Consider the following 16,986-nt stretch of genomic DNA (forward strand, 5'->3'; position numbering starts at 1 on the left):
CCTGAAGTTTATGTACCTGAACTTAAGTTAAGGCTAAGATCCTGAGTTTCTCGCGAGCGGGCAAAGACACGCGTAGTTATCTACGTCCTCAACAGAGCGCACTAGCAGTACGGTTGAACGATGTAGCGACGCTAGGGAAAAGGAAGGGGGGTGGGAAAGAGGACGCTGTTCTCAGAATTCTTATCGCCCAGCGGGGAGTCATGTTTACGACCGGTCAGGGAGAGGGGGGTGGGGGAAGGGTGTACTCTGCCTCGGCGAGTATTAGTTTTCCAATCCCTTTGCCACTCTGTCCATGTCCCTGACACCCACCCAAGAATACTGAATCCTCAACAAAGCGCAAGAGAATAAATATTATTATTTTTGGTACATTTCAGTTAGAAACCCGTACGTAACCGAGTGTAAACCAAGGTAATTATAATAAATATTAATTTGGTGCACTACACATATACGATATACAAATTGTATGTTTTACTGCGTTGATTATGTGGCCAAAACTATCAGATTTGATCTCTTTTGCAAGAACGCTCGTTCACAGCTAACCACTATATTCAAATAAGTTGGCCAGTAATGTAGTTTTCCTGCCCCCGTAAAAAAAAAAAATTTAACTGTGTGTGTGTACAACAAAGGTTTTGCACTTCTACAAATTTTATTTTTTTACGCATTTTGTCACAGGTGTGTGCGTATATGTATTACACAAACAGTTAAACGTTGACCACCGTTACATGTTTGCAACCTTGCGTCTTCACTTGCCTTTGACGAATCCGGATAGGTTCAATGTTTAGCCAGCCAAAAAAGATTTTAGATTTTATTTTTAAACGCATGTGAAATTAGTCCTTTTTTTTAAGACTTCATCGCTGTCACGTGAATTTACGGCAACTTACATTATTGTTGTACTTTTGTTTTGTAGTAACGATCGGTAGGCTAAATATGTACATGTGTTTGTTGAAACTTCGTTTTAAACATCCATAAATTAATTTTGTCAATTTATTTATTTATACCAGTCAAATACAAAATAAATTATATTTATTTTACGACCTCTTAAATTATTTAAATGATATATAAAATATGACCAAACATTTTTCAAATGAAAACGTATTTTCAACTGGAAGTACGCGAGAATTACACAGATTCATTTACTTGCGTTGGTTGCGTATTGCATAGCATACTTCACGTCCATTTTTGATAGCCTTGCGAAGTCACTTCCAAAGTATCTACAAGTATATTCTTCAGGCGAATTCGGACACGGCATTATAATCTTCCATTATATCTAGAAGACGTGTTCTTACATTTGCTTGGAGATTTAAATTATTTTTTTGAAATAATAAAGGCAATTTTAAAGTTTAATTCCATTGCAGAAACACTTACGCAATATATTTGTTGGTTCTCTGCAAGTGTATTTTGTGTTTTATTCTAGTTCGATAATGAAGTCAATCGGAATTTATTGCCTTTTTTTTTTTCAGATTTGTTTATACATTAGATGTATATAAATATAAAAAATTATGTAACAGGATGAATCTTAAATGGTTTGAACAGTTATCTATAATGAATTAGTTTGTTTGTTCATTAAAAGCCTTTCTTTTTTACTGTTCAAGTTGGATTCCTTTATAACTAAAAAATAAATATCACGTAACTAAAAAAATTAATGAAAGAGCTTAGTTATGTTCGTATGTAGGTGTTAATTTTATGAAAATAATGTAATACAATTTGTTCTCTAGCTAAGTAGATTTAGAAGTAAGGCTTCGTATTTCAGTCGTTACCATGGTACGACTTCCGGAAAAGTTTTACATATATTTGTTTTTACAGAAGGTACCGGAGCTTGCAGGTTGCGCAGAAAGGAATTGTATTGTGTGAGAGTTCTCTGTTGGTAGTAACACATATGATATATGTTTGATGTTCTGTTTCCAACTCATCGTTAACTAAATTTTACAGACTGATAATTATCCTTTGATTTAAAATCTAAGTTATTTACAGTGTTTAAAATATGCTTTCTTGCGTTTAAGAATATTTCGTTTTGTTTGTATGATATTTGAGTCACCCGAAAAGATAATGAGATAGTTATTTTATACTGCTTCTTTCGCGGTTTTTTTGATTTTAGTCTTGACAATGGGGAATGAATTATTCAGGCTGTGCTAAATAGATAGATTATGCTTTATATCATTAAGATCAAACTCTTCTATTTTTGTGCATTTGATAGTATTCCTAGTTTAGTTAATTTACCAACAATATATTTAAACAATCAAGGCCTTAGATGCTTTATAAAAAAACTCAATTGATTCATAATCAGTTGCTGTGTATAGATTTTTTTTGTAGAAAATAAGCAGTATGTGTTTTAGTACTTAGAGTTGATGTAAAACCATGTATTAAATTTGAAAATATGTTTTACATTTCATACTTAAAATTATCATACAATGATCAAATATTTTTCGATATAAGTAAGGACACCTGTATTTCGCGAATACATCTCGTGTCAGGCTATTTCACACATAACTGTAGCTTTTTCCTTAGAGGTTTGGCGAATTGCAGGCGTGCAGCAGTACGGTAACAAAGTCCTCATTGGCCCCGTCGAGTGCGGGAAAACAGCCTTCACTGACCACAGCCAATAATTACAAGAAAAATCTACAGTGTTTTGTAAAATACCTTGACACGAAATGTATTCGCGAAATACAGGTGTCCCTAGATATAAGACGTAATTGCTCTCGGACGATAATTTTCTTTACTGGTATTATCACCTTTCTTATGCAGGAGAATAGTTTTTGTAGTCTTGTGATACCCATTCTGAACGAATTCCAATAATGTAATATGTGTTTATTATAATAAATGGAGAAGTGTATATACTATTAGCAAATGGATCATTAAAAATATGAAAAGAAATTATAAACAATTACAAATTACTCTACTGCACATAAATCACAGATTTTAAAAAGCCAAAATTACTATAATATTCAAAATATTACAGAGCGTGCCATGTAGAAAACACGGACGCATGTTGTTGTCTAAATGAAATAAATAAAATACAAGTCTGCGGCTTTAAAAACCAAAGAAATAAAATTTTCATAAATATTCAACGCTTATAAGGGTACAACCATTCATTACACTGATAGAACATAGTTTTTCATTACATCATACTGATTCCAAACCAGACACACACATATAAATAATTTGTTTTACAGTTCAATTAATTTGGCCATGATTTAAACCTGATAAATAAACAATGCAAACAAGCGGAACTGTACAGAGTATCTTCAAATAAAATCTGGGCCAAAAGTAAATCAATATTTTAGTGCTCAATACAATTCGAAGGAAATGGAAGATTTTTTGTAGTATTATAAATTATTATACAAGGATTGCTGATTTGGTTTTGTATTAATTTTGAGCGTAAAACTACCCCGAAAATATTGCCATCATAAACATTACTATGAGTCTGATTGGCCATGTTGGTGATATGCACGATTTTCAAGGCTGTCTCCCGATATTATATGATGTGTTTTATTTTTATACAAAACGAAGCACGAATATGTTTTATATTTCTTGTGTGAGATACCAGTTGCAAAGACTTTGCAGTTTGATTTTATGGGTATAAAATAACTTCATTTATTTTTTCCCGATAACATATTTTTGACATTAGTATAATTTTATCACTCGCCAAGCAGAGAACCTTATTTTTTTTGGTCACGAAAAAAAATTGTTTGTATTCAATATCAGCTAATAACTTATTATTGCTTATGTCATCAAATACATTCACAGTACTGTTCAATTTGTACAAGCATGAGAAGTAAACAATAATTTCTGCAACAACGTTCTTCCGAAAGAAGGTATACACCGATTTTAAAGGTGCGTGCCTATTTCTTAATTTTATTTTTTTAATAATTATAAAATAAAAATTGGTACTTTCCCGAATTTCCTCATTGAGGCTGCGACCCAAATTTCAAGTTTCCAGCCCTTTTGGCAGTGGGTTAGAATTTGTATTGGCCAGTATGTGAGCGAGGGAACTACTTTTTGCATATTCGAGCAATTCAAAATTTAGGCCCTAAAGTTTAATTATAACAATTTCACGTAAACTAGATAGCTCAAAGGCTGGTAAAACAGTAGAATTTTATTTCATATAATTCTGTATCAATTTCATCGAAGTATTACACACCCATTTAAACACATTTTATGTACATAATAATTTTACTTCAGAAAGGTCTTCGGTTTCTTGTAACACAAATAAAATTACCTAAAAAAATTACGGGACATACTCAAAAAAGTTTTTAAATTGTAATATTTGCCAAAGAATTTAAATAAATCTAACTGCAAATGTAAGAACACAGTATAAAGGTCTTTAAAATTGTATTATGGAAAATTACCTGAATGTTTATTTGCTGAAACTCCTCATTTCACTTGTTCAAAAGTATTTACATGTATACATATGCGTGCGTGTGTGCGCGCACGTGGAACTTATGTTTCTATGATGATTTATAGTTGCAAATAATGTAGCGGAAGTTAAATTGAAAAATATATAATTCTTTTTGGCCAATATTTGTTTTAAAACATAATTTTACATGACCCCAGAAGCAAAAAAAAAAAAAAAAAGAATCGCCACTGCCTTGTAATTGCGTTTCTAACGAACTTGTGTAACTAACGAAAATGCTCAAGGTTAGTGATACAATAAATGCTTGGGTAGTGAAAAATCCATTGTTAAAAACCAAAGGTAATTTTAAACGACCTTTAGTTAACCATACTTGAACGACAGCATCGAGAGATTTTCCCTTATTTTTGTATCGTTATATACATAACTAAATCATTACGGGAGGAAGTTACCATAGGCGGCTGGTCCTTCAGTTACTAATTTTTTTTTAAACATCTATTAATATTTTGATCATAACTCATTTATGTAACATTACACCCAGAGGTATAGCCCATACTACCAGAGCTAAAGTCGAGGTACAAATATAATTAAAGAAACATAATTAAATAAATTATAACTAAATAAATATAATTAAATAAATTTATACAAAATCATTGTCATTTTGCAAATCAATTTTTTTACAATAATTATTGAAATATTCTAATAAAATCTTAAACATTATATATTTGTCTTGAATGTACGATTCTTGAATAGAAGTATAAATAATAATTTTAGTTGATTTTGGAAGTTATATTATTATATGAAACCATTTTTCTATTATTTTAATACACCGTGATTGCAGGATTCATTCATGTGTTACAGTAAAGAGTCATATCAAAATACATAATGAAGTCACTAAGATAATATGTGAAATAATGTTGTAATAAATGTAATTTGCGACGTTCACGTAGATGCCCGTAAACGAAACAGGTTAGATATCATATTTAGCACTTTAATATTTCCAAAATAAGTTTTTTTAAGGCGCCCAACTATTATAATAAATCTCTATCTACTAAAACAATTCAGTAATTGTAGTTAGATGATTTTAAATAAAAAATATTCTATGAATAAATTTGTCACGTCAAGTGAAGCATTTTAATTATAATTTACATCACTGAGAAGCTGACAAATATATCTATAGAAATTGTCGACAACGTGAGACGGTTTTCAATTCATATATTACTATTGCTGATACTAGTGTTGTGTTTTGACCGTTTCGAAGCGGTAATATTCCCGCCTGAACTCCTGTGATATTCGAGGCATCTAGTGAGTAAACTCGGAACTAATCGGAGCTCTAGCGGCAAACTGTTGAACTCGTTCCTTTCATGCGCGGCAAGTGACAGTTAAATCACAATATTTTGTACTCAGATTATTTAAATTCTGTATGTTGTATTAAAAAAATTATACGGCAGGATTGTTCATTGTACCTCCTTTAAGTTGTGTGCAAAGTAACAGCCATGTACCGTTTAAATATATACCTAATATTTAGTTTTGAAAATTTCAAAATTAAAATTAAATAAGAAAGCATTTTTTGAGAAAATTTTAATCATCATATTTACAAAATTTAAAGTTTTGTTTACAATTCTGCTGTTTATATATTTTTTTATCTACTACGATATTCATGGCAGAAATAATTTTCTTGGAAAAACTAAGGATCTTAGCCTTAAGGTCTGTGGGAAAGCATGGTATCAGAAGCAAGAGGGTTTATTGTGCACTATGCACTTTACTTGGTAAGGTTACATAGCCCATTTCCTGTGTGTTTTGAATCATTCAAATTCTACAGTTTGATTGGTGGTAAAACATAATACTGAAACTGCAAACTTGAGGTACATGTTTAGTTTTTTTTTTTTTTTCAATAGACTTCTAATTTTTTCTTTGTACTTTGAGTCCTCTTCTCTTGCCTCAAAAGACTTATTTTTGTCTCAACTTAATGTGATGAAATTCTTATTTTCGCTCAAATTGATCCAAAATGAACATGTAAATCGATATCACAACCTCTCTTCATTAATAGTTTATGACAAGTTAATGTCACCTAAACTAAATACCAGTACAATATTCTGAAAGCGAATGAATCGGCCTTAACGGACAAATTATGCAAAATTGTGTAACACTTGTATGTATCCAATAGAAATTAACCTTTTTTATTTCATAATATAAAATCAGAAATAACGTTGTTTAGTTAGTGGTTTAACAGTTTCGGTAACCTATCTTTCAGTAGTATGTAAAGTTATACTTTGTCTATGCTTAGTTATAATACAGCTAGACCTGTGGGTAGTTAAAAAAAATCTTTCAATAAATAAGGAAAAATTAGGTAGATATTCCAATTTACATTTGAATATTGGTAACTGTCTGATTTAGTCGTAATTAATTGACATAATTCAAATAACATTACAAATAAATTTGAACCAAATTGGTTTGGAAATATTGTTATTCAGTTCAAAGTTTGATAATAAAGTTTATATGTATGAAATTCCAATATTCTATACGGTCTATCAACAGTATAATGTCAAACTCAACTCAGTTAAGGCTCCTACTTACCTTACTAATACCTTATACACAGCAATATTAATTACGTCCAACTACATGGCACTGCAGTCGTCTTGGAACTTGGAAGCAGATGTCGTCCTTCCTTCAGTGGTTGGATTGTATGCCGCAAAAATACCACTCGAGAACAGCAGCTATCCTTCCTTCATCGTTGATTCTGGTACTCTGCTCTGTGTCGACAGCTTTGGGCTCAGGATCTGACGTCATCTTTCCTTCGTCGAGGATTCGGAATCTCGTAGCATTAGTTATACTGAATTTTTTCTTCTTGAAAAATAGTAAAATTTCTGTTATAATCAGTATCAATTCCAAGAATTTTGTTTCTGTATACTTCACAGGAACTATTGTAGTTTCACTTCGTGAAATATTTGTTTGACGAAAGCATATGCTTAAAAAATGATTGTTCTTAAAATCATCAAAATTTCTTAATTCTTATTCTCCAGCTATAGTTCAATATCAAAAATCAATTACTATGCTGTTTTCGTATATTTATTTTGTATTATGTTATCAAAAACTGGATCCCAGAAAATTAGCTTCTGTCCTTTAGCTCGTCGAGACTAATACTCATTCCTTCTAGAACCTTTTCCTTTCTTGATTAGAGTGACAATATATATATATATATATTTTTTTCAAAACATGCTGAGCCATCCTACTCGAAATGAACAAAATGTAACGACCACTATTACAGTAGCCTTTACAAATTCGTATCAATTCACATTTCTGAATCTTTACTTTAACTAAAATGTTTTCTTAAAATTTTAAACATAAAGAATACTTGCGGTCATCTTGAGTACACAAAAAAATTAGTTAAATTACTGAAATTATTCAGCTGGAGTTATTGCTAGTTTGAAACAATACATCTTATTGGTAGTTGTAAATATTAAACATTTCACAGTAAAGATAGCATTCTTATGAAAATATGTATGAAACACAGAGAACAAATGACTTGACTCAGAATGAAGTAGTACATTGCCAAAACAATACATATTATTTAGTTCCAGATATGCTTGTACAATGAAGGTGTAGGTTTACCCTTTATAATGTTTTCTTTACTATTAGAATGCTGTAAGTAGTTAATCATTAATGCTGTTCATAAAGTTTCATCATGATTACTGTATAGTGCATTGCAGCTAATCTGAACATTCAGAAAAATTTATTTCTGAGTCATTCCTGTTAGCTTCTGCAAAAAAAATTCTATTTGAACTTTCTTGTCAACATCTTCCCTACTGACAAACTTTTTATGTTTTAAAACCTCCTAGACTGAAAAAAAACTCTGATAAATAATGTAGCATGTTCAGATTGCTGGAATGCACTGTAATATTTGTTGTATTCTTGTCTTGCAGTCAGTGATGATGGTCATGAACGACTCTCTAAGAAGGATCTCCTAATTGGCAAACGCAAAGACAAGAAGGACTCCAAGAAAGACAGAGGGTATGCCGCCTTGGAAGGTGAAAGTTCCCCTGAAGAAGATTCAGAGATGAAGTGAGTTATATCATACATGCATAATTGAATAATTTCAGCTACCAGATACTGGCCTTCATCTTTTTAGTACCTATTTAAATTCTTAATGTAGTAGCCTGTTCAAGTTCCCTCCTACAAAAGTTGCACCTTCTTTTTGTTCACCACCGTGTGAATGAGGCATGATTTTGGACTTGATTGCTGTGTTCTTATTGGCTGGATGGGAGGGAAAGATGTGAACTAAGGGAGGATAATGCATTTTTTTGAGACAGGTTGGGCATGCTAATACAATGGTTTTTACTTCTTTGGTTGTGAGTTTTCATGGGAATTTCTGTTTAGTATAGTTCACTTGAATTGTATTATAGACGTAACTTAACAGTGTTTGTGGCCATTTTCAGAAGTCCTTCGAAATCAAAGAAATCTAAATCTTTTAAGTTCCCAAGCAAGAAGGAGAAGCGAGAAAAGTCTCGAGAGAAGGATGGGAAGGAGAAGGAAAAGGAGAAAGAATGTGACAAAGAGAAGAAAAAGGATAAAGATGTGAAAGGAAAGTTGAAGCTCAAGGAACGGAAGAAGTCAAAGCATGAAGACTGCGTGGATGGCGGTAAGTGCACTTTAGGTCATGTTTTAGTGTTTGGGTGCTGTCAATCTGAAATGTTCAGCTTAAAATGCATATTTGTGGACACTTATTAATAGCTTTGTTATGCCAAAGTGCATTTTCAAAAATAGTTCTTAATTGACTTTAAGAGCCATTACATAGTATTTCACACTGTAGATTTACAAATCTCAGAGGAGAAAGCAAAAGACTAGTTCAGCATACAATCTAAAAACATGTAGAGTGATGCCTTCCATTCAGAATTTGTGTATGCAACCCAGGTCAAATGCAAAGTGTGGTACACGTGGATGACCAGGTCTTGCCATTCAAGTCTGTGAGATAACCACAGAGGTGTTCCAAGTATGGGTTTGGAACATGACATTCCCACGATATGTCAAAAGTTAACCTCATGCCCTGAAGAAAAAATGGATGACAACCTTACAGATTTATAATTTTAAGGGTTCACAAACCCAGCATTTCCATTTAATTTGCTTCAGCCCAGTGACTGCAGTACCCAAGGCTGGGATCAGTAATTAGGGACTACTCGACTTGCATCATGGCATGAGAAACACGATGTACATACGATTCCTGTTAACTTTACATGCAGCTTCACTGTAATTCAAACATATTTAGATAAGTCAACCAGCCAATCCCTTCCACCATGTCATAAAGGCTTCAAGCAGATTGATGCACTGATTGATGCAGGTTAGTGTACTGGCTACTTGAAATATAGATATTCCTATATGAGGTGAGTTGATTGACTTTATTAATTAGCATCTGGCTTATATATTATAATTATTTTAATTTTTACTGGTTTTTTGGATTGGTCTCTTCAATTATTGATATATTATTGGCATATACCAGAGTTATTTTCGTAATTGCGACTACCTATCGCCTGGCATGCAAGTCGTAGAGTTTTGTATTTTAAAGTCGGATTGTTTTGTTTCAGACGAACAGCCAGTGTTTGGGGTGAGCCTGCAGGTTGCTGTGGAGCGCAGTCGTTGCCACGATGGGGTCGACATTCCTCTTGTGGTCCGCAACTGCATCGATTACGTCCAGGAGTGTGGTCAGTGCGTTCTAAGTTAATAGTTTTATTTTCAACCATTATTTTGTGTGGATGAGGCGTACTGCAAGTCTATTAGCCAAAGGGTGAAAAATTAATGGCAGACAGAATACTTGTGAATATGACTTTCATTCCACTTAGTAGGTAAAATAAACATTCTTATTGTTATTCTAACATTTAGGCTTAAAGTAGTTTAAAATTTGGTTTTGTGTTGAAGTAGGGAAAAATTACAAAAAAATATATATAATTTTTTTGCATAAGTATAGTATATACTATAGTACATTGAAAGGATTTTTAATCAATTACATTCAGGACCTCAGCCATCCTGGAGTAGCAATTTTGCCGGATTGTAGTGTGTCTACATAGTTTTAGCTGATATACCAAAGGAAAATTAATATACAGTACAGTGGTATTTAAAAGAAGTGGTAATAAGCTGGTACATAGAAATAAAAAAATACTGTAGAGCATTAGTCTTCTTCAATAAATTATTGCTGAAATTAACATATGAAATGTTACCTGCTAGAAATCAGGAAACACTGTACCAAAATAAAATTGGACAGTTATTGTAAACTTTGAGTGAACTAAACAAAGAAGCAGTGAAGTAATGCGACCTGGCACCAAGGTCAACAGCCGGAATCCACTCAATAAAATCTTAACGTGAGTGGCTTCATTGGTGCTGTATTGCTAGGGACAAGATTATGTCAAAACGCTGCATAACAAATTATAAATTTCACTGCTATTTTATTGGGCTGAGTATTTAAAACCATTTTTTATTAAATTGAAACCATAAGCTCTTGTCTGTATGTATTGAGAATGTGCGGAACCATAGTATTTCAGGTTGAAAACCATTCATTGTAAATGCCATACTGTGGCATGTACTTGCATATAGTGTTAGTGTTTTGTGGTGCAGGCCTGAACATGGAGAACATCTACAAGCTGTCTGGGATCAAGTCCAAGGTGCAGCACCTGCGTCGCCAGTACAACCAGCGGGAGGCAGTCCGGCTGGCCGACTATGAGCCGCCGGTGGTCACCAGTCTCCTCAAGCAGTTCCTCAGGTTAGCGACCAGGAGAGTAGCTTCTCAGCTTCGCAGTGGTGCATCCCATCCGACCACCTGTGCTTGGTCGTAACCAGGGGCATATCCGGGGGGGGGGGGGGTTAGGGGTTTAACCCCTCCCCCCTTAGCACCAAATCTTTAATTAATTTCTTATTCATCACTCAAACAAATTTCATATTAAAATTTATAAAATTTTTACCATTACAATATTTAAATTTAAGTATCTAAAACTGCTAAAATAGCACTATTTTACACCTTAAAATCCAAATTTTCCCAGGGGAGGACCCCCCGCTTTAATACGGTGGGGAGGGGGGGGAGGCATGCTTCTTAATACCCCCCATACACAAATCCTGGCTAAGCCACTGGTCGTAACTACTTTTCCAGCTGGTGCTCGAGGCCGGGCAGCTATGGGCGGCGGATTCTTCAGTGATTGTTTTATTCCATCAGACCAGGTTTGCGAAAAGTACTCCAGTCACTACACAACTCACTCCACTGGTGTGTCGGAGGGGAATGGGGCAGGTCATGAGGGCCGAACTTACATCACTGAGCCGGTGTGCCTTGTTCCTTCCTTCAGGGTCGGCGGGGTGCCAGCAAAGAGCCTTGGCAATGGGACAGACCGTTAGAGCAAGGGGGGAGCAGAGTAGTTCCCTACCGAACAGAGAAAGGCATAAAGACAGTTGTGGATGTTTATTGCAAATAACAATAACACACTGACCCACTCTGGTTTGCCCTGATAGTTTGTCCTATAGTGCCAAACTAACCTTGACTAACAACAGTGGATTACAACAAGTCAGGGCAGATATCCAAAACTTCCTCTACCAGTACAAAAAAATTTTTTCCTATTCTTGTAACGCAAGTCAACAGGAACGTAAGTTTTCTGCTGCTGGAAACGTCATCACAAGACTTCATCTTCCACCGGAGCATGCACAAGAAATGGTTTTTCTGCATTCAAATTCAAACTTTCTCCGGTCATGATAAATAATCAGTACCTTCCAGATAGCAATATCATACTCTTGTGTTTGATACCTCAAAAGTACTGTTAATTTAAAAAAAAATTCAGTTACATTCATTGTAAAAATGTTTTATGATAAACTTTTTTTTTTAAATAGGTATTGGACAATCGAAAAACTGTAACTATTCTGTTGAAAATTTATAAATTCTGCTTTAAACATTGGAAGTTTAAAGATTCAGACTTACCTAATCTTTAACTATAAAATCGTGAACTTCTAACACTTTATTATAATTATAAGCAAAAAAATGTTTTATAATGAGTCATAAAAAGATGCTTTTAGGGCATTTATGTTGACTTTTACATGACTGATATATCAAATTGAGGTACTACAGAATAGGTCTTATAAAGGAATAGATTTGAGTGTTGAATGCTTTTCACATGTACAGTTATATGTAGCTCTTACAAATGTGACTTCTAAACAAAATCTGTTTGTATTGTCTCATGAGAAAAAAGCTGTCAGTGTTGTTTACAAAGAAACTCTTAAGTTAACAGTAGTACTTGAAGTACTTGTTAGTAGGTACATATATAATTTTTGAAAACACCAAACCCTTAGGAGAACTTGATACTTCAGAGTAAGTACTTATTAAATCTTAATGATGCCACATTAGTAGTTCACATCCATGCAAAGCCGTGGCGGGTTACTTGGTAACATAACAATAAAGTGATTTACCTATTCACCAAAGATTACAACCTGATATGATGTCTTTGAGGTTATGCTAGTTCAGGGAAATTAATATCAGCTGAAGTAAATCAACAGTTCTGTTGGTGGATTGGAAGTTAGTGTTGGCAAAATGGCCTTGGGGAAAAAACATGGGGCGATCGCTCCCTCTCCTGTTACCAATAACCTCCATAGTCAAAAATACCTAAAACTTTATCAAAATGATTACTCTTCAAGACGTCCGTAATTTTTTAAAATATAGGAGGCTATTACTTTTCAAAATTTTCTGTCTCCCTATGTAACTGGGCAGTATTCCTACCGCCCAAAACTCTCCAGTTTTACGCTCCCCTCTGCTCCATCTCCAAATAGTCCCTGGGTGCGCTCCTGAGCGAGGAGGATGGAGCAGGACACAATTGAGTGTGTGTGGTCCACACAGGGAGCTGCCAGAGCCGGTGTTGACCAACGAGCTGCTGGCGAGGTTCGAGGAGGCGGCCGCAGTGAAAGAGGTGGCCCAGCGAGAAGCGGAGCTGAAAGCGCTGGTCGACCAGCTGCCCACCTGCCACCGCCATTTGCTGGCCTGGCTGATCGCGCACCTCGACCGCGTCACCACCTACGTGAGTGTCTCTCTCCACTCTCCCCCACTGCGCTGTCCGCCGATTATATTTTCATTTTACAGCGGTCTATGTGCCTGTGATCTGGCATCAATCCAGCCACTCGCGTTTAGTTCTTTTTCGGGTGTGGAGTCAAGAAGTTGACCTTGCTCACCATGTCGCATCACTGCACTGCCTGCATTTTTCGTTCTCTTTACCATCACTGTCAGTTTTTATTTCACTACAGTGTTACTTGCTACTTTTCACAAATACATATTTACTATTTCTGGCAAAACTAAATTGACGTTCAATAAATTGGCAAAAACGCTAATCTGGCATGGCAGTGGTCTCGAGCATGCCGGATTAAACACCTTTCACAGTATTTGGGAATAACTTCTTGTGAGAAGCGAGGTTATTAGTGATGTAACACACGACTAACAAACTTGGGATATTGAGAAAGGAATCAGTCATGGAATAGGGAAAGTAGTAAGGAACCATCTCTGCATTTGTCAGGAATGATCACGAGAAACAGAAACTGAAATTAGGGCTGTTCAGATACCCAATACTGGAATCAGATATGAGTTTATATTCAGCTTTTAGGTGATACCAAGGTATTGCCTTAGGTAACTGAGATATTGGAATAAATGTGTTGTCAAAGTTGATTTTTTAAAAATGCTTGTTATGTTTATTTATTATAGTTTTAAAAATATTCTTAACCTTACTGAATTATTTTAACTACATTTTTAAGGGCAAATCTTAATTATAAACTTAGGCACTATTTGACTACAGTGAATATAAATGACTATGTTTACTTAATAAGTTTTGCACAATTTTCAATAAACTTGCTTTGAATGTATATTTAGAAAAAGAAAATGAAGTTCTCAAAGATATTTATAACAAATTAGGTTTCAACTATTATTTATATAGTGTGACCAGTAATTGTAAATGTTGATTGTAGCATCAGTTATCTATGGTGGTATCAGGAATTTTTATTGCTTATCGAAAAAGAAGGTATCAGAAATGCCCAAACCGAAATCAGGATGGTCCAACTGGGATTTGAACTCGTGTCCTCTTTAATATGAGTTCAGGGTCTTGCTACATCGTTAATTGTTCCATATTGTTTGCAGATCTCAACTTTTGTGTAGTTAAGACAACTGAATTATTCCAGTCTTAAATTGCGTACATGTTGTGTTACGACTTCAGAATCATTGCAATCTTGAACACTGTAATTTGAGGCTTGTTATTGATTACATATTATAGCAATGGCTTGTATTAACACATTGTGACACTTATCTGTTTCATATCAGAATGTTTCCAAGGTTGCTGCAGAAATGGTAGGGATGTGAATGACTCAAATATTCTAGATTTGGAAGTGGTAGAAGCTGTAGAGACATGAAAGACTAATATTTGAGAGTGTAAATTGCCATGTTCGTAATATTGATTTTAAAAAACATAACATAATTTAATCTATAAAAAAAAATTGATATTTCAAGAGAATAGAACTATTTGATGAAGTTTTCAGTGTCAATAATCACAATATTTGATCTCCTGGCTGTGTTACTTTATAATCAGTGGAAGGTTTTGTGCAATATGCCAAATGGAGCTATCCTTCTGTCGGGGTGTATGTGTGTTAATAAAGCAGGATGATACGTGACGCTCACTGGAGTTTCTAGCGCGGTATAGCCTCTAAGCGCAATGCTTTGAACTGGTGTGCATTATTTCTCATCACAAGAAAACTGTGAAATATGAGCGGTGACCGTAACATATGATGTAGAAATTAAGATAAAGGTGTAATGCAAGTCCCTTAAGTGCTTTCAGTAATTTGTACTAGTTGTTTTACTTCTAAAAATCACTCCGTAAACACGCCTTTTAGCCATTTTTACTCTTCTCATAATACAGTTTAAAATTTAATCTGAAATCAAAAGTACTTTTCAGCCCTCAGCAAAGTCTCAAATGCTTTTCATAAACAGGCCCCACTCTGATATCGTGAATAGTTTTGAAATAGCATTGTTTTTCCTGAAAATTTGCTTGGGCAGAGAGCGCCCTTAGGTGGAGAAGAATTTTTTTGTTGTAGCTCAGTGTAAAAAATAACTTTTCATGTGTCTCTGGAGTCAGATGCTGATTATAACGTAGTGCAGTAGTTTACTCTTCTTAGTCTATTTGTATTAGTATAGCATTGAAAAATATTGGTGGATAATCTTGCATGAAGTCCTTTTAAGCATTAAGGTATGCCTGTGAATTTTCTTTCTTTTGTGGTGTAGGAGAAGGTGAACAAGATGAACGCACAGAACATAGCAATAACACTTAGTCCTGTGCTGCTGATGAGTCACCGACTTCTGACAGCACTTCTGTGTCACTGCCAGGCATTGTTCCCTGACGTGTCACTCAAGAAGTAAGTACAAGCATCTACCTGCCAATTTTAAGTTCTGTTCAGTTAGCAGTAGCATCTCTGTTTTGATATAATATTCTCAACTGTGGCAGTGGTGTATTTTGTATTAAAGTGGGTTTGCAGTTGCCCTATAGCTAGCCTGTCCATCTAGTAGTCGTGATACTACCATATATAACTTAATACAGATTTGGCTAGCAATGCCACACAATACAATCAGTGTGAATTTGTTAGGTACCGTATTTACTCGCATATAGGTCGCGGCAATTTTACCAGATTTGATGAGGAAAAAATGAAGTGCGATTTATATGTGAAGAAAAAATTTTTAAAATTTTTGAGGATTTTTTTTTTTTGCAATACAGTAGAATCCCACCAATGCGACCGCCCTCTGATGCGTCCATTCCGTTTATACGACCGTTTTTTGAGCAACCGTGAAAAATTTGAGCAGAGAAAGTCGAAAATTTGAGTAAAATCGGCAGAAAAACAAGTCTGTTACACTTTGTTGGGCGCTATGTGTTCACGTTTATCTTGGTGAGAGCTGTACTGTAAACAGGCAGGCATACAAAAGACGGCTAAAAATAGATACCACCCCTCTAGACTGTCCACGCGGCAGTGTCTAGCCGAGCTCGGCTCGTCCACTATCACACGAAAAGCCGTCTCAGCTGTCCCCTCCCACACCGCGTGCGTCAAAAGCCAGGTTGTATAGTCCATTCTCGGTAAAATAAATATTTTTATGGGCTTATACGACTGTCCTTCGCCGTTAATAAATACTTTATAAGTTTAAGTTATTATGATACTATTTTTTAATTAGTCACACAGCAGTTTCTGCTGAAAAATCACTAATACCTCGAATTTTATTGAATAGAAAAATTTAGCAGGGCCGTAAATATATTTATTTTACTGCATAGTTACTTTTCCATCTGCATTTGAATTTTTTTTTTTTTTTTTTTTTTTTTTTACGCTGTGAAGGGTCGTGGAAAAGATAATTGCTTGAGCTGTCAAAATAAACATCGCTGACTGCAAGGGCGGGAGCCCATCCTGTCTGTCTGTCGCTGTGATTATCTACTCCAAAAATATGTCACACCATTTCAGGATAGCATTGTTCTTATATCTTTCGTTTATAGCCGAATGGTTTCTACCTGATCCACACAAGTTCCTTCGCCACGTTTTGAACGAAAATAACAACCAGCCGGCTAGCATAGCCGAACTCGCGTGACGTGAATTCACTTAGCGTGAGTATTTAT

The 16,986-nt window shown here is 34.8% G+C and overlaps 1 protein-coding gene across 1 annotated transcript in view; it reads left to right on the top strand.

Moving 5' to 3' along the window:
- LOC134530644 (ralA-binding protein 1) overlaps positions 1-16,986 on the top strand; it is a 73,094-nt gene that overhangs the window by 7,570 nt on the left and 48,538 nt on the right. Inside the window, exons 3-8 of the mRNA XM_063365675.1 lie at positions 8,272-8,410; positions 8,785-8,987; positions 9,928-10,044; positions 10,952-11,096; positions 13,203-13,380; positions 15,618-15,748. Of these exons, the coding sequence (XP_063221745.1) occupies positions 8,272-8,410; positions 8,785-8,987; positions 9,928-10,044; positions 10,952-11,096; positions 13,203-13,380; positions 15,618-15,748 (913 nt within the window). The remainder of the gene's footprint in view (positions 1-8,271; positions 8,411-8,784; positions 8,988-9,927; positions 10,045-10,951; positions 11,097-13,202; positions 13,381-15,617; positions 15,749-16,986) is intronic.

The sequence above is a fragment of the Bacillus rossius genome, chromosome 3 (assembly GCF_032445375.1).
Source record: "Bacillus rossius redtenbacheri isolate Brsri chromosome 3, Brsri_v3, whole genome shotgun sequence".
Classification (NCBI taxonomy): Eukaryota; Metazoa; Arthropoda; class Insecta; order Phasmatodea; family Bacillidae; genus Bacillus; species Bacillus rossius.